The sequence below is a fragment of the Juglans regia genome, chromosome 2, assembly GCF_001411555.2.
Source record: "Juglans regia cultivar Chandler chromosome 2, Walnut 2.0, whole genome shotgun sequence".
Taxonomy (NCBI): Eukaryota; Viridiplantae; Streptophyta; class Magnoliopsida; order Fagales; family Juglandaceae; genus Juglans; species Juglans regia.
This window is the reverse complement of record NC_049902.1, coordinates 35,777,416-35,804,477: the sequence shown is the minus strand read 5'-3', so window position 1 is coordinate 35,804,477 and position 27,062 is coordinate 35,777,416. Positions and strand designations below refer to the sequence as shown.

Below are 27,062 nucleotides of genomic sequence, written 5' to 3'. Positions count from 1 at the left end.
CCATCCATATATATAAACACGTACGCGTGAGCTAGCAGCTTGTACGTACACTGGACTTAATTCTTGCCATCGAGTCTAGATTTTAGAGAGACATATAAATATATATATTTTAAGATATTAGATATAAAAAAATTAAGAATAATATTAATATTAATATTAGAACCCTTAAGAATAATATTTGTTTTCTTAACATGATCATTAAGATCATAATCTTAATTACTTGCTACTTGAATGAATGTAAGGGTTTTAATTAAGTATGAGAGCTAGCGAAAGATGCATTAAATGGATCTTACAACATTTATTGAGTATCTAATATTGTTTAAAATGATTAGTTTTTGTTTAATGTGGCAATTAGTACTCATTCAGTGGGATTTTAAGCTATTTAAGTATGTGATTATGGTCATTCTGTCGTTGATTTGACTTCCAATTACGCAAGGAGTCTATTTATTATTTGAGTCCACTTGGTGGAAACCTTATAAATGAGGGGGCTGTGAATGCTTTAGCAGGCTCAACCATGCACCCCCAAATGGCTCATGTTCAGAGTTCTCGATTCCATGCTGTCTTTCTCTTCCTCACAGTACTAGTCTCTTTACTCTGCTTCACTCCTTCAGAATCCGCTGGATTTAGCCTAAAGCTCATCCCTAGGTTCTCCCCAGAATCTCCTTTGTACCCCGGAAACATTAGCCAATCTGAAAGAATACAGAAACTGGCCGAAATCTCCCATGCAAGGGCTAACTATCTAATGTCAAAGTCCTCCCAAAATGCCACCATAGACCCTGAGAATATCCATCTCACAGTGCATGAAGATAGCATCGTATACTCTGCTGAGCTCTCTCTTGGAACCCCACAAAGTTCTCAATTTTTCCTTGTTGATGGTGGAAGTGGCCTCATTTGGACACAGTGCCTTCCTTGCATAAATTGCTTTAATCAAATACCTCCCTTGTTCAACTCTATTGCTTCCACCACTTACCAAAAGATCCAATGCAATGACCCTCGTTGTCGTAAGCCATTTTATAAATGTGTCAATGAAAAGTGTGTTTATACCCAAAAATATGGTGGTGGAGCTGTAACTAAGGGTACACTCTCAACAGAAACCTTCACATTTCCATACACTAATGGCCGTGTCCTGCCTGTACAAGACATGATATTTGGCTGCTCAAATGACAATCAGGATTTCACTTTTCGTGGGAAAAAGATTTCTGGGATCTTGGGATTGAACAGAGCCCCGGAGTCTTTGGTTAGCCAATTGAAAAGCACAATCCAAGGCCGTTTTTCATATTGCTTGGTCTATGTCGACCGTGAAATGGAGGCTACTAGCATCCTAAGGTTTGGGGAGGACACTGTATCAACGAGAAGAGACTATAAAACAACCCCACTAATGTACCAAACAATGACAAGCAACTATTACCTTAATCTGCTAGACATTAGTGTTGGGGACCGCCGTATTGGTTTCCCACCAGGAACCTTTGCTCTGAAACCAAACGGAAATGGAGGCTGCATCATCGACACCGGAGCCATAGCCACGCTCATCGACCGAGGTCCTTATGAGAGAGTGATGAAGGAATTTGACGAGCATTTCAAGTCTTTCGGCGTGCAGAGAGTACCAAAAGTTGGGGGGATGGAATACTGCTACAAGTATAATCCAAAGTTCCGTGCATATATACCAATGACATTCCATTTCCAAGGAGCCGACTATAAGGTGGAACCAACGTACATGTATTTTCATGATAATGCAAAGGGATATTTTTGCGTGGCTTTGATGCCGTTCGCAGGTAAAACAGTGCTGGGGGCATGGCAGCAACAAGATATGCTTGTGCTTTATGATCTCAATTTAGGTGTCGTCCGGTTTGCTCCAGAGAACTGTGCACGAGACAAATTCTGATCTTCTTTTATCTTTAATATTTATTTGCATTTGTTCAAGTTATGTTATGATGAGTTCCTTCTTTTAAAGGAAACGAAACTTTGCCTTATATTGAATAAAAATAATTCTATTTTTTAGTATTTATATGGTATAAATTTGGAATCTTACAAATTTTATATGGAATATAATTTTAAAATTTTGTTAATTAAATTTTATCACTTAAATAATAAGAATGATATACTTTTTACACTAACTTAAAAATAAAATAACACGTCAAATAATGTTAATTGTAAACACGTGGTTACCACCATCCCCTTTTGTTTTTGTTTTTTTAAATAAAAAATCTCTTGGCTAGATCTTTAAGGCTCCATTTGGTTCCTTAATCGTGCTCGGTGTAATTTATTTTTAGACATTTTTTATCATTCAAACAATAACTTGAGCTACATCTGAGATTGAGTTAAGTGAATTTATATTGTAGATTGATTTAATGCTTCTGCCAAATGTCAGAGATGTCGCCCAAACTGTCAAAGTGATAGCTGCAATAAAAAAGTAAGATTTTGTCCATTTTACCCTTACTTTACTCTATCCGGTTGGCTACAAGTGGACCCTAAGGAAATTTTTTTTGCCCTTTTGAGCGTTTGAAGCCGGCTAACTCTTTAGGAGCATTGGCATTGGACTAGCCAAATGCTAATGCATCTTCATACTTTGACTAGGCATGAGTAAAATCCTCTATATTGGACTAGCCAAACCACTAAAACTTAACATATGAGCTACAATAATTTGAGCTCCCTAGTCATCTTTGGCTAGTCACTGTTCACTCACCAATGTAATATTTTAATCATCCCCAACAATCATTATATTATCTAATTATTTTAAAGTCAACATTATCCATTTCAATTTTGATAAATAGTCTGTTATTTTCTAACTTATTCTATTTTATTAATAATAATTAAATTATGAAATTAAAATTAAATTATTAATTAATATATAAAGTTTATTTGTAAAATATTACAATTTTTTTTGTAAAATATTATTAAAATATATAATATTATATTATTATTTTGACTTTAAGATGGCTAGTCTAATGTGGATGAGAAATTCTATTTGCAATCTCTACTTAGAGATTGTATATGCAGACCCTTCATTAAATGAGAAAAACCATCATTTTAAGAGGAATAGTTTTGTAATTTTAAAAAAATTTTAAAGATAAAATTGCCTAAACTTGCATAACCAAGGGTTAATGTTATAGCCAAAACTTAAAGTTCTAACCAAAATTTGGACTTAGCAATGTCGATGCTCTTAATGTCAGATGAATAGTAGAAATTAATAATGAGATCCATTTATTTTATAACTTTCTATAAATATATCTAAATTTATTTGAGCATTTAAACACACTTACTCATCTTTAATGGACCTCACATAACTCAATCAACCATCTTAACTCACTATTATTCATAAAAGAAAAATTCTATACATAAATTTTATACTCCTGCATACCATTTTAAAATATATAAATTATTCTTTTACCTTCATGAGATATGAGGATAAAAAAATAAAATTATATATTTTTTAAATAGTATACAGAATGTGAGGCTTATGTGTAACATAACTTTTCATAAAAAATTTAATTTAATTCAACACAACGCAGCCTAAAACGGTGCGTAGTGGTGAGACCATCCTCTCTCTCCCTTTCTGCGCTGTGTCTGACTGTCTGTGTTTGATGGAAATTTCCATCGACGAAAACACGAAAAACACTTTGATTTGTTTCGGAAACGCGAGAGTATCCACTTCCCATTTTGTTTGTGTACAGAAAAATGGGTAATCGAGACAGGGAGTGGGATTTCCATCTCAGAAGCTTATCCAATAGTGCCAGAGACTCCAGCCTAGCCAACGATACCGCCTCTGACCCCTCCCTTCTCCAATCCGTATGTCTCTCCTTCCTCCCTTCCTCTCTCAGTCTTTAATTTTCTTTTTGCCACCCCGAAAATCTTGAAGAAATCAAAGAAAATGCATATGGTTATGCAATCTTTTCCTTATTTTTTTTTCCCAGTATGCCAATGTGTTTGCTTTTTTTTCTTTATTAGGTGAAGAAGCTTTTTGAATTGTGTAAGGCGGAGAATTCCGAGGATTTGGTGGCTAGGGTTTATCCAAATATCAACAAACTCTTTCAGCGGGCGGTGGCGTCTCTGTCTCAGCAGTCTCGAACCTCCATTGGCCTTCTCTTGCTGGTTTGGCTTTGGCCTCATTTCTCTAGAATTTCCGTCTAGAACTAGCTGTAGACATATGGCGCTGATTGTGAGCAGATTAAAAAAATGAAAAAAAAATTTATTTAATCAAGAATTTCGTTTAAGTGATCCGGAATTGGTTTGGGGAGTTATGATATGGAAAGCAATATGGCTGATTAATGAGCTTTCAATTTTGTTTTCATATAGATGATGATATATTGCTTTTATAAGAATTATGTGTTTTTCTTCTCTCTCTTTTAACGCTTTTTGTGAGCTTGCGCCCGTGCGCCTAATGCCTGAGTGTCAATGAAAATCTTTCCTCTAATAGTTGAAGCTCGAGTTGAAGTGCAGTTCCTGGTCGGATACCATACACCATTATTATCCTAATAATATTGTTGTTATTATTTCATAACCCTAGCGACTGGACTTATCCTTATGGGCTATTAAATTTCTTCGATAATATTACCAACTCGATCACATGCATTCCTGTGTTACTTAGCATTATATTGCTCATAATTTTTTCTTTTATTTTTATTTTATGTATCATTTGTCAATCAGGCCATTCTTCAGTTTTACCTTGACTTTGGAGAGGTAGTTCTACATGACGCTGATCCAAGTCTGAGGGCATTCTTTCGGTCATGCTTGAGCCGGTAATAATTATCTCAACCTGATTATTATTTTTTTGGTTAGACTCCTGATTATCTAAGGTAAAATTTATTTTAAAACGACCTTCCTTTCACTATGGTTATTCTATTAGTTCTCTCTTGGCCAACTGATTTTTATTTTATCTGCTAAGTCATGAATAAAGAAATATTTCCTACACTTATCCAATTTCTTAACTATCCCGGAAGAAGATTAAGGCTGCGAGTTTTTTGGCATTAAATATTGTGAAGAAAAATATTTGCCTTATTTTCCGATATTTATTGCAACAAAAAATGTTAGCCAATGGAAAATGTTCTTCACCCCAAGGAATATTACCCTTAAATTTGGGGATTTGAGTTGGTCTTTTTTTTTTTTTTTGATTGGTAAACAAAATTTTATTGATCATGTGAATATGCAAGAGCTCAAGTATACGGGGTTTTTTTAAGATGGTTTGGTTTGATTTTGGAATTGGGTTTGTAGAGATTTTGTTGTTTCTATAGGAGTTCTTGGCCGAGGGACTGGTTGTTCTGGCTGCGGAGGTGGGTAACATTGCGGTGTTTTAAAGGATTTTTGGTTTTTGGATGGGGCATTTTTCAGTCGATATCTAGTTTTGGGTTGAATATGGTTGTGGTGGCAGGTAATGATATGATGTACAAGCCTAACTGGAGAAAATATTTCCCTGACCCCTTCCATCTGCTCCATGTTGGCTGGTAATCAGCCGTTGTACTTGTTTGAAGTGATCATACGTATTTAAAATGTCTGCTTTTATTTGTTTTATTAAGATTTTTTATGATGCGTACTTTTTCTTATTAAAATCTCTCTCTCTCTCTCTCTCTCTCTCTCTCTCTCTCTGTCTGTCACTCTCTCCCTCTCCCTGCTTATATTAAGGTTAAGTTCTCGTCATATTACATGTATGAGGAATTTATGCTCGTGCAAACCGATTTATTCTAATTTTGTTGCAGTGAGTTTTCAGACCCTGTTGTTGCAGAAGCTACCCTTGATTTTCTGAACATGAACAAGAAAAAACTTCTAACATCTTTTCCTACCTTACTGCCTCAGGTATAACTTAATCTCCGTAATGCTTCCTGTAAAAAAATGTAGAAAACTTTTCCAATGTATGAAAGTTTTTAAAATTGATTATAATATTTTATTAGATATGGTAATTTTTTGCATAATATTACAATCGAATTGCTAGCCATGTCATCATGTGGTGGCTAAGTTGCATATAGAGCCATACGTATTTACCTACAATCACGTCCCGTGGTATCAATGTTGTTACAATCATTGTTCTCCAATTCAGTGTTGTCTCAATGTTGTAAACGTAATTTAGAACACGATAGGTTTCTCTGGTATCATTTATGGGAAGTCAGACCAATTGCGACTCCTACTTTGTTACTCTAGAGCCAATTAATCAAAACTGCTAAATTTGGGATCTTTGGGCTCCCAAGTATTTGCATAGAATACTCTGCATGCATCACTATAATCTAGTCTCTCTTACCACTATTCTAGCTATGACTCAGCATTCCTTTTCCTTAATAAGCTTTCATATAATTAGTGGATTGGGCATTGCTTTACACAGGAGAAGACAGAAGTTGGATATTCTGATTTTTTGTTTTTTTATACTGCCTTCTAATATTTGATACTATGCTTGCAGTTCTTTCCATTGTTGCTAAAGCTGATTGCATGGAATGGAGAAAGGTAAGTCCATTTTGATTAATGATATTACTTATCAAGAAAAATTCTATTTTGATTAATTCTTACTGACAATATTTTCTTTGGTAGGGGGATTATTTTATTGGCCAACTGTCATCTATATGTAAAACTAGTTATGCTTACTTTCTTCATGCCTAAAATCTAGAGCTTTGTTATTCATTAGCCCCACACACCACACACCATAATTTCTTTTATTTTTCTTAATTTTTTTTTGGTTTTATTCTTCTTAAACAATTGAATTCTTCTACTCATCATCCATATACCACACATTTGGTAAGAGAAAAAAATTAAAAAAATAATAAAAAGAGTGGTGTGTGGTGTGTGAGGCTTATGAATAGAGTTTTTCTAAAATCTATTGTCTGCTTTCATCATTCAACTGTGATCATCTATTTGGAAGTATTTCTTGTTAGTTTTTAATTCATACACGTGATGGGTATATTTGGTTCAGCACAGCATGCCCTATCAATCATAAAGATGTTGCTTTGGTACTATTCACGCATCTTTGTAGCTGTAACTATTTGGATCACTTTTAAATAGTTTACATAAGATGTTTCTGTGTTGGTTTTACTATGATGATAGTATTGGTATTCCTGATGAAATTGATGGTGGGCCAGAGTGTTGTAACGCATAATTATCTCGAGAATCAAAAAATATTTTAAAATAGAAAATAATTATATGAAGTGATCTACATATAAAAAAAAAATTATATGAAGTGATCTGCTGCTTTGCAGATTAGAGAAGTCATTTTTGAAGGTTTTCCCTGGATTGATGTCTCCTGGATCATTTCTTCCACTTTTTCCATCCTTAGTGGACTTGCCAAGTGAGTTTGTATGCTTGTCTTCTGCGACTTTTTCTCCCATGGCCATTATTTGTTTGCATTTGGTCTTGGAGAGATGCCTATACTCTGATTGGGCCCTGTATGTGTACTTTTTTTAAGTATATATGATTCATAAACTGTTTTAATAATATCATTGGCCATTTAAATTGATGTATAAAAGATTTGGACTCAACCTCCATGGGCCAGCCCACTGCAATAACGGTGTGTGGGGGTGTGGGGGCCGAAGAACCAACAATACAGTTTGTATATGTGCATGTATGTGATTTTGAATTGACGTAAGTGAATCCATATTGATGTCATCCTAAAAATGTATCATTGTATACACCAGAGTGGAATAGGCATGAGTTGAGCCACTTTATTTGAGGCATATGTGAGAAGGCTTTTTCATCTCACATAGTTGGAGCATATCAAGCTTTAGTTGTATGTAGACCTGGATTCTTTTATGGTTGACCTAAAAGAATTAGGAAACAAATTTTATCTTAAAAGAAAATAAAGGGGCGTAAGCACTTCACTCGCTCTTACATTTTTAGATCTTTAGATTCGTAAGATCATGATAGAGTCCCCTTTATTTGATATTATATTAGTAAAATGCTAGCCGCCTTGTTGTTGGGCTAGGGCTTTGTTGGGTTTATTGTTCCTTGTATCTTTTTTGCACTCCAACTAGTTGTTTTCTCTTGTATACATCCAATGTACTTGGCTACACCTATTGGTATTAATAAATTTTTACTTAATAAAAAAAAATGTGAGCCGCCCTACAACTAGTATGGTATAGTATAGCAGAGCAGCCAGCTTCAAAGCTTACCTTATTATTAGAGAAAGGAGGGCGCTAGCGCTTTAATAATATAATAGAAAGGTTAGGGGGCTGAGAACCTGTTGCTTGCTGTCTACTTTGTTTGCCTTCACTGCAGGAAATGCGTTCTGAGCCTCTCCCCTATTACCAGCGGCCTGAGTTCCCCATGCTCCGATCTCCAGCACTTGACTATGCAATTCCCTCCGCTTGATAAGCGTATGTCTTCTTGACCTAGGACTACCATAACCAAGCCTTTCAGGACTTCGATCAAGATAGGGAGTTTGCCCCAGAAGAAAGTAGTAAAGCTTTTGGAATATATAGCTGTCCCCACGACTCTGTATATAAATTTTTCAAAATGACTGAACCCTTTGGCATGATCCCTATTCCTTTCTCATTCAGTCTAACTACAAAACTGCTTTATGTAAGTTTTGAGTAATATCCACTCTTGGCGTCAGTAATTTTAAGTGTATGTGCTTTCTGATATAAACATGTGTGTGTGTGTATCCATGTTTTTAAATTTCCTGATTTAAATGAATTATGTTTTTTTTGACATTTTTGTAGTCTCCTGTGTTAGTTTTGGTAGTTGCATTGGAAAAGGTTGAGAGGAGCTCAGGATCACTTATCGGAAGCAGCATAGCTTCAATCCAGAAGAGTGCAGCTCCCGAGGTAATTTTTGAGACTTCAAAAGTTAAATAAGTCTATTCAAAACTTAGGACAGAGTTAATTGACGGTATTGATTTATGTGGATCCAGATGCTACTTGCACTCATGGATGAAGCTTATACCGGTTCAACCATAGGTGATGGAGGGGGAGACTCTGAGTCTGAAGATAGCAACACGATAGATGTTGCTGATCCTTTGTTCCTTGACCTCTTAAAGGATGAAAATGATGGCATCGCTGTATGTTCCTTCTTAAGTCTCAATTTCCATTTCATTTTGCATATGTGCATTTTATTAGCAGATAAATGCATATTCTTGTTGGAATTGTTTATTTATTTGATTCACTCACTATATGTTTGTTATGTCCAATTCACTATTTCATATCAGTTAGCTATTATATTATGTCACTTACTAAAAGAAGCCTTTCTATAAAGAGGAAATAAATTAAATTGTGTATGGGTTCTTTAAACATTTTAGCCATAATATCATTCTATCAGTTGTAACTATATTTTACTTTTTAACTTGCATCAAACCTTTTTGTTGGGTTGTTTTGGATGTTTTAGATGCACTATATTAACGTGTAACTGGAATTGTATGATTGTTATTTGACGACATGATTGTATTGACTGGATGCTTGAAATTAACTATGCTGTTAATATCATAATTCAGGAACGCCACTGGACTTCTCCTGGAATGGCAACGGCATTACAGGCAGCGATTAATAACCCCCAGTCTGAAAGGCTAAAACAAATCCTTAAAATGGCACCTCGGATTCTTGATGTGTACATTGCCATAACGCTGCGTGATGTCAATAATTGTATGTTGATAGAGTTTTGAGTCTTCTGTTGACCTTTGTGCTCCTCTTCCACATTGAAACCTCGTTGTTTTCAGAAATGATTTGTTGAAGGATCACATCCTTTAGCTGACATTTATGAGATCTATGTGTCTCCTCTACTTGCAGCTTTAATATGTGCGTTGATTTCTCTGCTAATGTCAAGGCACGCTACAATATTTCCAGACAAAAGGTTCTCCTATGAGGTGGGTGTGTGTGTGTGTGAGAGAGAGAGAGAGAGAGAGATGATTTTCTGTTGTTTTAATCTTGATTATCCTTTGTTGCTTGGATATTTTCATGTCAATTTACTAATATGTGATTTTGAAGTAGGAGTATGTATGTCTAAGGAGTTGGTTATGCTTGTAGGTTCACAAAAGACTCTTAGAGTTCATGCTCGCCGCATTTCACCGCTCTCCAGATTTTATTGCACTTTTGAAGGTATTTTCCAGAAAACAGACTGCTTTCATATTGTACTGATTTTATTTCAACTGCTGGTGTTTATGACCCACCTGATAACTGTTTACAAGGTAATGCCACAAGGAATTTTCAAGCAAAATTGAAAAGCATGGGTACAAATTGTGTTACAGGCACCACATATTCAGAACATCCTGTTTGAAATTAGGGAAAGGGTTCTAATTTGGAAAATTTTAGGTGTACTTGGCTATGCCTATTTTTAATAAAGCTCTTATTTGCTGATAAAAAAAAGTCAGAAATTATAGGTGTAAAAAGCATTCATTAGGCACTTTCTCTTCTGCTATTTTACAATGTCTAGTCTCGTTTGTTTTTTGAGATGAGATGAGATGAGATGAAAGTTGAATAAAATATTGTTAGAATATATTTTTTTAATATTATTTTTGTTTTGGGATTTGAAAAAGTTGAATTGTTTTGGGATTTGTTTTAGCTCTATCTGAAGTTTAACGTATCATGGTGCACTAGTTAGTTTTCATTCGATAGGTTGTTACCCATGAAGTGCATCAGTATTGAGTCTAAAGTGTTTGAGGTGGCTGGGAATGGGAGGTACGTAAACATTACAGAGAGGGGATGGAAAGTTGTAAAAAATTTGAGTTTGGGGTTGGGGACAGTACGTTGGTTCTCTAATGCGTTGGAAGAGTGCTTGTTGTTAGAAGGAAAGGGATTCTATACTGCTTATCGGGATGGGGACAGGGGATACATTGCTCAAAGGTGTTGTAACTCCAGGGGAGAATATATGGCGTTGGTGGAGTATGGTGGGGGGGGACGTCGAAATTTCATCTTCATCCCAGGTGACAAGGACAGAATGGGCTGGAGAAAATTAGTGGAGGTGCTGAAGGAGGGCAGCAGTGGTGGTGTTTCAAGGCGGTCGTTACCATTAACGACGACACAAAATTCAAACTTTCCTTCGTACAGAGACATTTTACAGGGGGGCAGAGAGTTGGTGAGGACTCGAGATGGGAACAGTGCTGAGAAAGTAGACCTGTTGAAGTCAGGACCCGTCACTTCTTTGAGGAATGCTCAGTTGCGGGATGGAGGTGGCAGAGTAGTTGCTGGGATGAAAGAGGAAAATCTGCTGCAAGTGTTGTGCGAAATGGAGACGCAGCTAGGAGAGCTAACTTATAGGGTGGGATACTTAAAACGCTGCGTTGAAATTAATGAGAGGGAGGGATTGAGTCTGGGCCAAGGGAGGAAAAATACAGCCCAGCCGAGTGAGCCCAAAGGGAAAGCAAAGACTGTGGGCTGCGGTGGGCTGAGGGCCTCAGCCCACTAAGGCCCAACAGAACGTTGGAGCCTTCTGGAGGAAGAAAGGCCCTCGTTCCCTGATGGAGGACGATGGCCCATCAGGGGATGGGGCCGAGCCACCACCGGCGGTGAAGGGTCGGGCGACCCCGCGGGAAGTTGCTGTGACGCCGATGGATGGCTCGTCGTCGGAAAATGCATTCTCGGAGCATGGAGGAGGATTTTCTGCTGCCTCGAATGAACACGAAGACCCAAACAGTACACAGACCATAACGATGGAAGCTATCGACGCACAGACAACGTTGCCGAAGCCATTGGCGACATCTGCGAGTAGTGAAAAGGCGGGGAGTTTCACCTTAGAGGAAGGAGAAATTTCGGGACAAAAAGGGTCGACTGTGGGCGAGCCCTTGCCTTCCAAACAGACACAGATAGTGTCGACTGAAGTGGAGGAGGTTATGGGTGGGTCAAACGAGAGGTTTTTGGGGCCGGAAGTGGAGAAAATGGTCACATCCTTGGCGGGAGGAGACTCTGTCGATGGACAGGAGATGGGTACTAACTGTTTGGCTCTAGTTATGGACTCCGTGGGTAGTGAGGAAGAGAATATGGGAAGCCCATCACCCTTACAGATGCTCCCACCGCTAATAGCACCTCAGGCATCAGATTGGGTACTAAAAAAAGTAAAGGAGCTTCATGGTTGGGTGGGAATTTCCTGTGATGGGTATGAAGACCAATTCATGGCCCTTCTAATAGCCATGGAAGCTGGTAGATCCACAGTAACGAAGTCAGTTGTTAAAAAAGAGAGAGAGCTGAAACGGTTGCAATGCTCCATTAACTATGATAATAAGGAGGGCGCTTCGGGCAGAGATAGAACAAAAGGGAGGAATGTTTCTTCTGTTAATGAAGCCTAAAATAATGTCTTGGAATGTGAGAGGGATCAATGAAGTGAATAAAAGGCTATATATTAAATCCCTCCTCCGAAGTTGGAAAGTAGACATTGTTTGCCTACAAGAAACTAAGTTGGAAGTTATTTCTCTTCGCATCATTAGGAGCTTGTGGAGCTGTTTGCAAGTGGGATGGCATTACTTACCGTCCATTGGAGCATCCAGGGGTATATTAGTCATGTGGGACAAAAGAGTGGTGGAAAATAAGGAAAATTTCATGGGGGATTATGTGGTGGCATGTTCGTTTATGAATGTCATCGATGGCTATCAGTGGGCTTTTGCAGGCGTTTATGGGCCTAATCTTGATCGGTCTCGAAGCTTACTTTGGGATGAGTTGGCCGGTATTAGCAGTTTTTGGGACTTACCTTGGTGTATTGGAGGTGATTTTAATGTAACCCGTTTTCCGAGTGAGAGATCGGGTGGAGTGGGCTACAACCAACCCATGGTAGATTTTTCTAACTTCATTTCTGAGCAGAATTTACAAGATATACCTCTTGCAGGCGGTTCCTTCACTTGGTCTAACAACCGAGATCTTCCATCTTGATCAAGGATAGACAGATTTTTAATTTCAACGGATTGGGAGGCACACTATCCGGAGCTTATTCAGAAGAGACTACCCAGGTTGTGTTTAGATCATTTCCCTATTCTATTGAATTGTGGGGGCATTAGAAGTGGCCCAAGGCACTTCAAATTTGAGAACATGTGGTTGAAGTCAGAGGGGTTTCTGGACAGAATAAGACAATGGTGGTCTTCCTACCACTTCCATGGAACTGCTAGTTACAAGATGGCTTGCAAATTAAAGTCGTTGAAAAAGGACTTAAAGGAGTGGAATACACAAGAGTTCAGTAATGTGGAAAGCCAGAAATCGGTTCTAATGGAGGAGCTTAAGGCTTTGGAAGGTGTGGAAGAGGTGAGGATTTTTTCTGAAATCGAGCGGGCCCGCAAATCTCAAGTGGTTGCGGACATTGAACGGCTATCTCTATTGGAAGAAATATCATGGCGTCAAAAATCACGGGTGTTATGGTTGAAGGAAGCGGATAGAAGCACCAAGTTCTTTCACCAAGTGGCCAATTCACATAGGCGGAACAATGCGATAGATACCTTATTGATAGACGGGGTGGTCTCATCCAACCATTCCGAGATCTCAAACCACGTTGTTCAGTTTTATGATACATTGCTTTCGGAACAATTTGAGTGGAGGCCGAGACTTGACGGGATGGCCTTTGATGTTCTTGACCCACAAGTTGCGGAACGACTCGAAAGGCCTTTTGAAGAGGTAGAGATCCGGTCGGTGATCAAGGGTATGGCGGGTGATAAAGCTCCAGGTCCGGATGGTTTTTCCATGGCTTTTTTCTAGACGTGTTGGGATGTGCTTAAAGATGATATCATGGGGGTTTTTCAGGAATTTCATGGAAGCGGGCGGTTCGAGAAAAGTCTTAATGCTACTCTCTTAGTTCTCATTCCCAAAAAGCCAGGCGTGGAAGAAGTGAAAGATTTCCGCCCAATTAGTTTGGTGAGTGGTATGTACAAAATTCTATCTAAAGTATTGGCAAACAGACTGAGTAAGGTGATGGAAAGATTGATTTCGAAGCCTCAAAATGCATTTGTTCAAGGTAGGCAAATCCTTGATTCGGTACTGATAGCCAATGAATGTTTGGATAGTCGAGTTAAATCTTGAGAGCCTGGACTCCTTTGTAAGTTAGACATGGAGAAAGCTTATGATCACGTCAATTGAAGTTTCTTAATTTATATGTTGGAGAGATGTGGCTTTGGTTCTAAATGGTGTTCTTGGATCCTTCATTGTATTTCCACAGCATGTTTTTCTGTATTGGTGAATGGGATGTCCAAAGGTTTTTTTAAAAGCTCCCGAGGTTTGCGACAAGGAGACCCCCTTTCTCCTCTTCTATTTGTTTTTGTGATGGAAGCGTTCAACAAGATGATTGGAGGGGCAGTAGAGGGAGGGTTCATATCAGGATTCTCAGTAGGAGAGACAAGTTCAGGTTCACTTAACATTTCCCACCTATTGTTTGCTGACGATACTCTGATCTTTTGTGAAGCCAGACATGAGCAAATTCGAGCTGTAAGAGCTCTTCTATTATGCTTTGAAGCTGTGTCAGGTTTGAAGGTGAATTTGGCTAAATTAGAGATAGTGCCAGTGGGACATGTACCCAATGTGGAGAGTCTGGCGTCCATCCTGGAGTGCAAGATATCTCAGTTGCCTATGAAATATCTCGGTCTTCCGTTGGGGGCAGCATTCAAATCGAAAGCTATTTAGGATGAAATAATAGAAAAAATGGAAAGGAAACTAGCTGGTTGGAAGAGGATGTACTTATCTAAAGGGGGCCGGTTAACTCTCATAAAAATTACTATTTCTAACTTACCAACATACTTCCTTTCACTATTTCCACTTCCCGCCAAGGTGGCTCATCGCATGGAGAAAATTCAACGTGATTTCCTGTGAGGAGGGATCAAGGAAGAGTTTAAATATCACTTAGTGAAATGGGCTACAATTTGCTCCCCCATTAAGAAAGGAGGTTTAGGCATACGGAATTTGAGAGCATTTAACCAAGCCTTGCTTGGCAAATGGTTATGGAGATACCACCATGAACGGGAGGCCTTGTGGCGAACCGTCATTGCCTTGAAGCACGGGGAATCATGGGGAGGGTGGTGTTCCAATGAGGTGAGTGGTCCCCATGGAATAGGGCTTTGGAAACATATCAGAAGAGGATGGGACATCTATGCAGCACACACTTGCTTCAAATTCGGCAACGGTGTTAAGGTAAAATTTTGGCATGACTTATGGTGTGGTGATCGGGCACTCAAAGATGTTTATCCAGGAGTTTACAGCTTAGCAAGACGGAAAGATGCATCCATTGCCGATCTACTTAGCTTTACAAATGGCTCCTTCCAATGGAACCTTACTTTCAATAGAAATGCACAAGATTGGGAGATGGATGACATTTCGGCCTTTTTTGACCTTGTGTACTCCACTCGGATGTCGGGGGAAGGAGAAGACAAGTTATATTGGCGTCCCTCTAAGAAAGGAGTTTTCACGGCCCGCTCATTTTATCATTCCTTACATGTGCACAACTCAGTCCTGTTCCCATGGAAGAGCATCTGGAAGACGAAGGCACCTCTAAAGGCAGCCTTTTTTGTTTGGACTGCCACTTGGGGAAAGATTCTTACCATAGATAACCTGAGGAAACGCGGCATCATAGTTATGAATTGGTGTTATATGTGTAAGAAGAGTGGTGAGTCCGTAGACCATCTCTTACTACATTGTGAGATTGTCAGGTCCTTATGGTCCGAAGTCCTAGCACGGGTGGGGTTAGCATGGGTGATGCCAGAAAAGGTAAGTGAGTTTTTAGCCTCTTGGAGAGGTATTAGGGGCAACTCTCAAATTGCTTCCATATGGAAGATGCTACCTATTTGTCTATGGTGGTGTATTTGGGGGGAGCGGAACGCAAGATGCTTTGAAGATCAAGAGAGATCAATGGAAGAGCTTAGAACTTTGTTTTTTAATACTTTACTCCATTGGTCAATTGTAATTGATTTTCAGGGCAGGTCTTTTCACGATTTCCTTGTATCCCTAAGCTAGACTTAAATTTGTTCATGTATATGTCCCGTATACTTGGGCATCCTTTGTATCACTTTTGATCAATAAAATTTTGTTTACCGATCAAAAAAAAATAATTATATTTTGTGTGAAAATTTGAGAAAATTGTAATGATTAGATGAGATGGATTGATATGAACTGTAAAAACAAACGAGGTCTAAGAGCACTCATTGGATGAGCCCAATGCAAGCTCAAATTTTAGCTAATATCACGAGTTTGTACTTGCCTATTCCATTCAAATCAATCCCAACATTGGACTATCCATCTACTCTCGATATAATAATAAAATATTATTAATTTAATAATGTTTTTATTTAATTTAGAGAAACTTCATCGTGACTTCCTATGGTGTGGACTAGGAGATGAGTTTATATTTCACCTAGTGGGGTGGGATAAAGTGTGTACTCCTTTGAGAGATAGAGGATTGGGGGTTCGTAATATGAGGGCCTTTAATAAGGCTCTATTGGGAAAATGTTTGTGGCGCTATAACAATGAAGGGGAGCTTTGTGGAAAGGGGTGATCAACATGAAGTATGGAAGTGCCAGGGGGTGGCGTTCTAGAGAGGGGAGGGGGGCATATGGTGTGGGGTTATGGAAGTATATATGGAAAGGTTAGTGTTCCTTTGTTAGTCATACTCGGTTGTGTTTAGGGAATGGCAATAGGATCAGCTTTTGGTATGATGTGTGGGTGGGAGACACGACATTGAAGGAGGCTTATCCCACTATATTCAGAATTGCACGAGACAAAGAAGCTATGGTGGCTGAATTGCGGGTTATAACTCATGGCATACGAGAATGGAACATTAGCCTTACTCAAGATGCACATGATTGGGAAGTGGCAGAGCTGATGGAGTTTCTTAACCTGCTGTATTACACTGCTATTGCTGTCACAAATGAAGATAAGATGGAATAGAGACATTCTAGGAAAGGGATTTTTTCTGTATGCTCCTTCTATGAATCAACTACCATGCAACATCGACGGAATTTTCCTTGGAAGAACATTTGGAGGAGTAAAGCACCTACGAAGGTTGCTTTCTTTGTCTGCACAGCAGCCTTAGGGAAGATTCTAATTATTGATAATCTTAGAAGACGTGGTTTTATTCTCACAGACTGGTGCTGTATGTGTAGAAATAGTGGTAAATCGGTGGACCATCTACTCTTACATTGTGAGTTTGCACGAGAAATCTGGAATCACTTCTTCAGTAGAATGAGAATTGCATGGGTAATGCCGGGAAGGGTGGTGGAACTACCAGCAAGTTGGAGAGGGATTAATGGGACATAACAGATAGCAGCTGTGTGGAAGATGGCTCCTTTATGTATTCTTTGGTGCATTTGGTGTGAAAGAAACGATAGACATTTTGAGGATCATGAACACTCCTTGGAAGAGTTTAGGCATTTTTTGTGGAAGACTTTATTTATGTGGGTCATTGCTTTAGATTTGAATGGTCTCAGCTTCCATGAATTCCTTGTAAATGTTTTTAGTTCCTAAATAGGTGTATTCACATGTATACTTCCTGTGTACTTGGGTTATGCCTACTTTTTGATAAATAAAATATCTTATTACTTATAAAAAAAAAATGTTTTTATTTAATTTATTTTTATCACATTTTGTTGTTCTACTGATTATATATTAATTAATAATTATATTCTAATTAAATTAATATTTAAAAATCATATTTTCAAAGGTCATTTAATGCTAATAACCACAAATATTTGATTAAACTCATCTAAAATTCTATATAAATGTCTTAATTACTAACCAAATATCTACATTTTCCATCAAACTATATTCTTTTGCCAAACTTTCTTCCCAAACTTTCTTCTATCAATTACAGCAACATACTAGTTACAAAAAACAGCTACATAAATCTGCACTTCCAACAAGAAATTACCGTGACTAGCAACATACTAAAAGAAACCCCTAGATTACAACCCAATACATACAATACACACATCTTCTATGCTAAAACAAACAAACCCAGATCTGTCATACCAAGTGAAAAAAAAACATCCACATACTAAGTTAAAAAAAACATCCACATAAATCTGCACTTCCAACAACACATAACAGCAGCACAAAACACAGTTATCAAAGAGCTTCAGCAATTTCGACCAGCCACTTCGGGTGTTCTGAGTAGTACCTGCAAAAGCACAGCCATTCATAAATGTTGGCACAGCAGAAAGTATGCAGACTTATAAACAAAATAAACAAAATCAGCCACTTTTACTTACAAGATAAACTAAATGAAACAGACTAATAGTTTTCTAACTATTAATTTGTTTATAGTCACATATATAAACTCTGCAATATTAAGCCCAGAATTAATGCAAACTGTGAGCAGAAAAATGCAAACTGTGATTTTGGCAAACTGTGAGCAGAAAAATAAAACAAGAAAAAACAAAGTCATTACAAAACTAATCATACTTCTCCCTCCATGAGTATACAAGAAAAAACACCCATGAAAGTGCCAATGCAATATCCCCAACAACCTGCCTCAGAACAGCCATGAAAATGTGAAGAAGCACACACCCCTGGCAAAGAAACTCTGCAACTATCTTGAGAAAACATCTGTTTGCCTTTGGATGTGTCACCTTCACTGAAAGAGTTTTTGTCTTGACCTATAATTAGCATTTCATTTGCAATTATACAACTTAGGGTTCTGAAGTTAAAACTCAAGATCTGGACTTTAAATAAGAAGTCTTATTACATAAAACATCTTAGGTATAATAATGTCCTATCCACGCTTGAATTAAAGCTTTCACAAGATTACCCATGAACAATGGAGCACCCAAATATTGGATAGAACATCAAATTTCAAATGCCTACCCTTCAAACACATGACCCCCACAACTTTCACCAGCTGCCAATGGCATTAAGATCATCTCAAGACCCCAAAAAGTTTCCCAACTTAATGCATCGTGGAAAAAGCTCAACCCTTCAGATCATAACTAGAATCAGTCATGTAAATTGTTGTGCATAATTTACTTCATTTATAAAACTTTAGATTCAACCTTACACGACTTGTGACACACAAGAAGAACTACATAACTTGTGACCAATTTAGTGAGTGCATTCCATATCCATCAAGTGGGACATTTGATCAGTCGATAAAACGTGAAATTAATAATATGGTCTAGTCAGGGCTGTACAGCCAAACTATTTAATACAAAAGATAATTATTTTTTGAAATAACTAATTTTTTATCTTTAATTGCTTTCTTTCAAATAACTATTTTTTCAAAAAACAAATTCAACAATAACCATGCTCAACAGTAAGAAATTAATCAAGAAATCTCCATCAAATCACAATAAAAAAAAAAACCATGCTCTAGTAATGAAAAATTTCCTAAATCACAACAATAACCATGCTGAGATAATTTTTACAAATCACAACAATAAGAGCAAACAATGGTCGAAATTATGAGAGAGTTAGGAGAAGAGATAAACCACAAAAATTAGCAACAGGCGCTGTCGTCGAGGGGGAGACACTTCACGGTGGCTTCACATGTCGCTGGGAGGGGGCAGGGTGAATGTCAATCGGTGAATGTTACGGGAGGGGGCTCAGTCGTGGTGGGAGGGGGCTCAGTGGTGTTGGGAGGGGACTCAGTCGGTAGTGGGGGCTCGTTGGGAGTGATTGGTAGTGAGAGTGGAGGGGCTCAGTCGTGGTGCTCGAGCGAATTAGGAGTGGGAGTGAGAGTGAGAGAGAGTTACGGGAGTGAGAGGGAGAATGGAGAGAAGAAATTGGAAGGGTCTCACTAGCGGGAGGGTTTCCTGCTTATTTGCTTGGCAATCTAAGTGTTTTAAGAGCACTTTTGCTGTGTTTTGAAGTTGTTTCGGAGTTAAGAGTTAATTTATCGAAATCTAAAGTCGTTCCTGTGGTTTCTGTTCAGAATATTTCAGACTTGGCAAATATTCTGGGGTGCAGAATTTTTTCACTCCCTATGAGGTACCTTGGGCTTCCTTTGGGGGCTTCTTTTAAATCTGTTAATATTTGGGATGAGGTGATTGAGAAAATTGAAAGGAGGTTAGCTAGTTGGAAAATGATCTACTTGTCTAAGGGGGGAAAGATTAACTCTAATAAAAGTTACTTTGTCTAAGCTTTCCACTTATTTCTTATCTCTTTTTCTGCTGCCGGCAAGGGTTGAAAGAAGAATTAAGAGTTTATTTTGGATTTTTTTATGAGGTGGTAAAGGAGTTCATTTGGTTAGTTGGAAGAAGGTTTGTTAACCGATTGATTGTGGTGGGTTGGGGATAAAAAATTTAAGATTGTTTAATAGAACATTACTTGGGAAATGGCTTTGGAGATACTACTTGGAAAGTAATGCCTTTTGGAAAAATGTTATTGATGTAAAATATGGTAGTTTGTGGGGAGGTTGGTGTTTTAAAGATACTAGTGGTGCGTATGGGGTGAGTTTGTGGAAGTTCATTAGAAACGGATGGGGGGTTTTTTCTAATCATATTAGATTGAAGGTGGGAGATGGGAAGAGGATACTTTTCTGGCATGACTTGTGGTGTGCGGATTCTTCACTTGAGCTGGACTTTCCCTCTCTTTTCAGAATTGCAAGGGATCAAAATGCAGCTGTAGGAAAGTCTTTCTGTTGCATTGACAATAATATTTAGTGCAATGTTATCTTTATCAGGGATGTTAATGACTGGGAAGTGGATGATGTTAAAGCTTTTCTGGAAAGACTTTACAGTTCAAAGTTGATGGTAGGGAGGACAGCATGCTGTGGATTCCTGCAGGAAATTCTATGTTCTCAGTCTCTTTTTACAGAATATTAACCAGTCACAGGAGTTGAGTTTCCCTGGAAAAACATGTGGAAAGTGAAAGTTCCTTCCAAGGTTGCTTTTTTTCTATTGGGTGGTATCCTTGGGCAAAGTGTTGACAACTGAAAATCTTAGGAGAGGTATGTACATTGCTGATTGGTGTGTCATGTGCAAGAAGGATGGGGAATCTGTTAATCACCTCTTTCTTCATTGTGAAGTGGCCAGGTTCTTGTGGAATGAGGTGTTGAATCGGATTGGTTTACTTTGGGTAATGCCCAAGGAAATGGTGGAGTTACCGGTAGGGTGGAAGGGTTTGAAGGGTAGCAAGAATGTTGTCATGTTTGGAAGATGATTCCTTCTTGTCTCATGTGGTGCCTATGGCTTGAAAGGAATAGGAGATGCTTCGAAGACAAAGAACGTTCATTGGGAGAACTTAGGGATTTTTTCTTTAGTACTTTGAGTTTGTGGGCTAAAGCTTTTGTAATGGAATATAGTTTCCAGAATCTGTTTTAGTTTCCTCTCGTTTTTGGAAAGTAGTAGGTATTTCCTTTGTATACGTGATGTGTACTTGGGCTTATGCCTATTTCTTGGGAATAAAATCTGTTATTACTTATAAAAAAAAAAAAAACATTATTTTAATGTTTGCCTAAGTTACTGTAGTCCTCCATATTTTGTGAATTACTGTAGTTAATTAACATCCAAACTTTTTTATCAATACCCAATTAAGGGGTGTTGTTTAGCACATATTAGCTAAATTTTAGCTATCATTGGACTTTGCCCAAGCCAATGAGAGTGCTCTAACCCAACAAATATCTCAGCTAATTTTTTTTTTTTTTTTTGCTTTGTTTTGGTCAAAACCACTCATTAGGCAGTTTCTCTTTAGCTATTTTACAATGTCTAACCCGAAAAATATCTCAGCTAATTTTTGTTTTTGTTTTTTTTTGGGTCAAAACCTGTCGCATTTCTCTGTACAATACCAACCTCAGTTTGTGGAGGACTAGCGTTTTTGTTTCCCCTCTTTGAGGGGAAAAGGGATAACCTCCACACCTTGAACTTGCGAGCTAGAACCAACCTGATCTTATTACCCAATAACGCGTAACCAACTTGCTGTATTGTTATTTTGACAAAATTTGGTTTTTAAGGTTCGAATTGTTAAAAGCATGGAAAACAATTAAAGTTTTTGAAGGGAATCTTCAACGGTGGGCCTTCTATTTGCTATGTTGCAGATAATGCTTTGTCATCTGGAGACAATGTTTTGTTGATGCTCCCAACATCTTGTATTTCTAATTGTAACTCTCCCATGCTAATGTGGCATGGTTCTTTCTTTCTTTTTGGAAACTTTTTTCTCTCTCAACATGCTTCAATTCTATTGGCTCCTATTGTACTTCTCTTAAATAAATAGTTTGTTGAATTCTTTGCAGAAGCCTATAATGGACAGGCTCGGAGAAGCTTATGACAGCCCTGCAAAGGTCAGTTCATGACCTCTCTAGTAATGAAGACGGAAAGGGGTCATTATTTGTTCTGACAAATTATTTCCTTGTTTGTTTTCTTATGTAGACAGAGTTGGCATTACAATTGTGCTGGGCCATTGGGGAGCATGGTGGGGGTGGAGACTCGCACAAAGATGCAGCTCGTGAGCTCTTTGAGAGCTTAGAGCTACTTTTGTATGAAAATCTGTCATCTAGGTATGAATTACTGTAGCCTTTTTTTTTCTCGTTGCACTTGTAATGTTTGGCTGTACTATATTTGTTACATGGTGCTGACTCTTATGTCCTTGTTCCCTTGGGAAGTCGTCTAGGCCTAAGGCAGGAGTCAGCCCTGAGCTCTGATAGTGAAACTTCCAGAAAGTCATCACAGTCGAGGCTTTTATGTTTTGTTGTAACAGCTATTGCAAAGCTTGCTACACATCACCGTGAATTACTGCCAAGGGCACGTGTATCCTTGGGCAAGGTCTGTTTAGAGATAGAAGGCAGGAGTGTTTAATGCTGTCTAAAGTTGTTTTTTTAATCAATTAACACGTTTACTTGAATATGCATCCTAAGGTAGCTGGATCCCGAATCTCAGATGTAAGGGTTTGGAGGCGCGCTCGTGATTATTTGGGCTTAATGAATGAACCTGCAATTTGTTTATCTGTTTTGGGTCCTTCACGACCTTCATGTGGATACGCACAGAAGCCAGGAACTGTGAACTGGAGTGAAGGTGGCACCAAGTTAATTGCGCATATTCCATTTTACATTCTCGGTGAACAAGAAGGTCAGGGATATTGCATATAATAGTTTCTTTGGGAAAAATATAAATTTTGTTGTATGCACCATCTGTTAATGCTTCGTGGCAAAACCCTCTCCTTTGACTAGTTTCAAACAGACGAGTCTTTTTCTTTTCTTTTCTTTTGTTTTTATCATTTTTTAGCCAAAGTGCATTGTAACTGGTGAAATTTGGGAAAATGATCTACAAACATTTTTTTTTTGTTTAGGTGAGTGCGTATGCGCACACTGCATGGAGGATTTCTTTATGAATTTTCTCATTCCTATTAATTCTAAACCAGCCGTTGACACATGCCATTTTTGCTAATATGTTCTAATCCATTGTTCCATTCCAATTTAATTTAATTAGATTTGTTTATGAATAGTTTCTTGTAGTTTGCTGCTTACCATTTATGTTTCCTTTGTTACAGGTCCACCCTTTCATGATTTTTCATTTTCAGATATCCTTCCTAGAAGATGAAGGAGGCTTTGTTGCAGAAATTAGAGGTGGACTCTGGAATAAGATCCTTTGGAGTTCCGCTTCATGAAGTGACCCCTTTTTTTCCTAATGTCACCAGTAAATCCTTGTTTGTACCATGTCAGAGAATATACTGAGACCAAATAATTGGATTGCAAAGAATATGTATAAATGAAGAAAATGTTCTTATCTTTCAAGCTTCCAGTCATACATACAACAATAGATATAAAGATACATTTACATAATTGTCTAAGTACAGTGAGCTCTTAATTATATGAAAATCTCTATTTACAAGTCATGCGGAGGATACACGTACATTCCACACAATTGACATATCATGATTCGATTTATAAGATAAATTTTTAATCTTACAAATTAAATCTTGTCACGTAAGTAGTGTAGATGGTATGTTCTCTATGCCGGCTTATAATTAAGTAGAATATTGTAAGTAAATGGATGACAATTCTTGCATGCATACAGTTAACGTTATCTATAAAAAAAAAAAATAATAATTAGGGATGGATCACATCAAGCTTTTGTTTTCTTGTTCATCAAAAGATAAATATTGTACTGTTGATCATTATACATCTTATTGGCTATGGCCATATATTTGATAGCTAGCATTCTAAAGCATGCAATAAACAAGTCACTAGGATATATAGATGGTATGCATGCGTGTGTATGCTGCACCTGCATGTTTATATAACTTACATACACACACGCGTGCATATATATTATATATATTAGTGATATGATACATCTTTCCTAATTGAAATGGAAACCACTTCAAGCTAGCTAAATTATTGGACTCAAATCATATCGACAAGTCTATTTCAGCAAGTGGTGCACGTACGTGTGCAGGGATGGGGACCATGGGCTGCTGTAAATAATGTCTGGACTATGGAAAATACCTAGATTTTATGTATTGTCAAGGTACGTAGCACCTTTAGACAATGATACATGCTATAAGGTTTGGTATCTTTGGCTATCCATATGTATGATCATATCTCATCAATCAGTAATTTATATATGTTTTTTGTTCGAGAAAAGCTGTGGAGAAAGGGACAGCCCAATAGTCTTTACCTACATTTCTCATGATCGCAAAACCCTGCATGCATTCATTCCATGAATTATTGATCATCAATATTATTAATAATTGTTTTGTAGATTTTATATATACTGATCATCAACAGTATAAATAATATTTAAGTTGCAGGATTTTATATTTGTCGGCAATACTGGCAAGTAGTTTTCATGAGTGTACATTTTCATTCTAGAGAAGAAAAAGCACATGCTTATATGCAGAGAATCATGCAAAGCTTTGAGATTCTTTACCATATCTAGTATCTTTCATTTTCAAGCAAATGGAACTTACACTTGTTTATTCATGAAATATTATTTGATGTATCACTTAAAATTTACTTATAAATTCTTTATACAGTGCAGCTAGCAAAGTAAGACTATAAATTCTTTATACAGTGCAGCTAGCAAAGTAAGACTCAATGTGAGAGAATATTGGTTGGTCTCATTCATTCAGATTAACATCATGGTCAGTTTTCTTCTCACGAGCAACTTAAAAACTACTCATGTTCAGCAAGTTTGGTGACTGTTTTGTCTGCGTGCAACTTTGCATGTGATGCCGTGTGCTGTCAGGCAGTATGGTGCACGTGTATCACAATAATGCAAATGTCCCATTTCTTGCATATGGTGTTTAGCTAGGTTTGATTCTGATAATTCTCATCTAACCCATTACCAAATTATATATATATATATATGATCATTCTTGTATATATGACATCTTTGAAAAAGAAAATACATATATAGATCAGATCGATGATCATATATAAGAACAATCTCTTCATGATCAGGATATCATGCATATGTTGTTAGCTAGGTTGGACCCCACTAATTAATTATACTGGTCTCCATTCACTTCTCTATAATCATTAATCACAGCTTTAATTTTAAGAACTAATTAAACTGGCAAGGAAATCTACTGTCTCACAGCTTAGCTTGTAGGGCAGGGACTATATATATATATATATATATATATAAAAGTCACCCAGTTTTAGGTTAATATCCATCTCATGAGAAAGATACATATTATATATGGGTGACTTGATGCTTGAGTGGCTAGATTCCAGCTTGTCATGGGTGACTTAATTGATCCGTACCCCCACAAAATTATATAATATATATATATATATATATATATATATATATATATGTATACAGGAGAAAGGGGCCGGTAGCTAGCTAGGCTAATTAGGCCCTTGTTTGACACTTTTGCTGTTTTTTTTTTCTTTTTTAATCGGAATGAAATCTTCCTAAATCTTCTACCTAATTAAGAATGTTATACTGCTGATGCAAAGTCAATAATGATAAATTAATAGTGCCTGAAAATTATATTAAGATGGTCCTATATATATATATATTTTCATATATAATATATAATATTGTGATAAGCCATGGATTTTATAAAATGAATATTTGATGTTTAAAGGAATTAATATTGAATGGTAAAAGGGCGCCAGGTGAGGAGCGATATACACATGATCATAAAGATAGCTAGCTAGCTGCATGCAGCTTCTGTTGTAGTGAGACAAAATCCCGCATTAATGCCTCTCCTCCAAGATGATGATATTGTAAATAACAATATATATATATATATATTAATTTTGCATGAAAAATAAAGTACATATATATATAGGTATATTCTTTTTCTTTTTTGGTATTATAAGGAAAAAATATTTAAGATATATATATTAGAAAACATGAAGATGCTGCACCGATCGATCAGAAGAGTGACCTTTGCTAGCTGCATCATGTACGTCTGTCTCATGTGTTGTTTTCAAACTGGCCGGGGTTGATCAGAAGATTTAATTGACGACATAAAATCGACGGAATTGCATGCAGCATGTCATTCATCATGTGGTATTGCCAGCTGCTCATGTGCGTGCGTAGTCATGTAAGTTTTTAGCTAGTATGCTCTATAAATTAAATATCATGCACGTCATAATTACCTCCCTAGCTCAAACCAGATATTTTCAGTACATCAAAACAAGTAATATTTATAATTATATATATATATATAATATGTTTTTAAATCATGATGAGCTAATATATATTTGGACCGCCCAAAGCTATAAAAAAAAATCAAACCATGATGATCATCAGCATATATATATAAATATATATATAATATACCATAAACATGTCATTAAAAAAAGTGGGCAACGAATTAATTAGAGCCTTCTAGGCCATAAGCTAGCTAATAGATTAATGTTGTTAATTTCCAAAAAAAATTGAAACTTTTTTATTATATGTTTGGTTACAGCCGAAGTCAATCGATCGATACATAATAATAATTATAATACATGCAATATTATCCATGATGAGGCCCATGTTTATGTTTTAATTCAACGGCTAACATCAATATGATTATATAATGATCAACAAAAATTAAGTAAACGTGGTGACCAAATTAAAGCATCATGTCTCCAATTAATTCTCACGAGAGATATATATATATATATATATATATATATAGTGAGCTGATAATTAAATGTAAGGTGCGGTCGTGATCATATAATTAATATGGAGGCGTACGTCGACGTGGGATCATCGATCACATATTATTTAAGCTGCTATATATCTTATTTTGAAAAATATAAATAGTAATTAATAATTAATTAATTGGAATATGGCCGGAAATGAACTTAATTAGATCAGCAAACGTCAATAA

At 37.2% G+C, this 27,062-nt stretch overlaps 2 protein-coding genes across 2 annotated transcripts; both read left to right on the top strand.

Moving 5' to 3' along the window:
• The first annotated feature begins 526 nt into the window (after window positions 1–526).
• LOC108983102 (aspartic proteinase CDR1-like) lies at window positions 527–1,892 on the top strand. Its single transcript, XM_018954643.2, has one exon. The coding sequence runs from the start codon at window positions 527–529 to the stop codon at window positions 1,880–1,882; it is 1,356 nt and encodes a 451-aa protein (XP_018810188.2). The 3' UTR covers window positions 1,883–1,892.
• A 1,641-nt stretch (window positions 1,893–3,533) lies between these two features.
• LOC108983736 (AP-5 complex subunit zeta-1) lies at window positions 3,534–23,562 on the top strand. Its single transcript, XM_018955483.2, has 16 exons — window positions 3,534–3,786; window positions 3,946–4,089; window positions 4,645–4,736; window positions 5,691–5,787; window positions 6,383–6,426; window positions 7,173–7,261; window positions 8,644–8,735; window positions 8,822–8,968; window positions 9,398–9,545; window positions 9,690–9,766; window positions 9,927–9,998; window positions 22,018–22,065; window positions 22,154–22,281; window positions 22,387–22,546; window positions 22,639–22,849; window positions 23,271–23,562. Exons 1-16 carry the CDS (start codon window positions 3,676–3,678, stop codon window positions 23,318–23,320), a joined length of 1,710 nt encoding a protein of 569 aa, XP_018811028.1. The 5' UTR covers window positions 3,534–3,675; the 3' UTR covers window positions 23,321–23,562.
• Window positions 23,563–27,062: the final 3,500 nt, after the last annotated feature.

Coding starts and splice junctions, on each gene's coding strand:
- LOC108983102 (XM_018954643.2), top strand. CDS start 527: ATGGCTCATGTTCAGAGTTCTCGATTCCATGCTGTCTTTCTCTTCCTC.
- LOC108983736 (XM_018955483.2), top strand. CDS start 3,676: ATGGGTAATCGAGACAGGGAGTGGGATTTCCATCTCAGAAGCTTATCC. Junction 3,787..3,945: donor ACCCCTCCCTTCTCCAATCC/GTATGTCTCTCC, acceptor TTTCTTTATTAG/GTGAAGAAGCTTTTTGAATT. Junction 9,546..9,689: donor GCTGCGTGATGTCAATAATT/GTATGTTGATAG, acceptor CTCTACTTGCAG/CTTTAATATGTGCGTTGATT.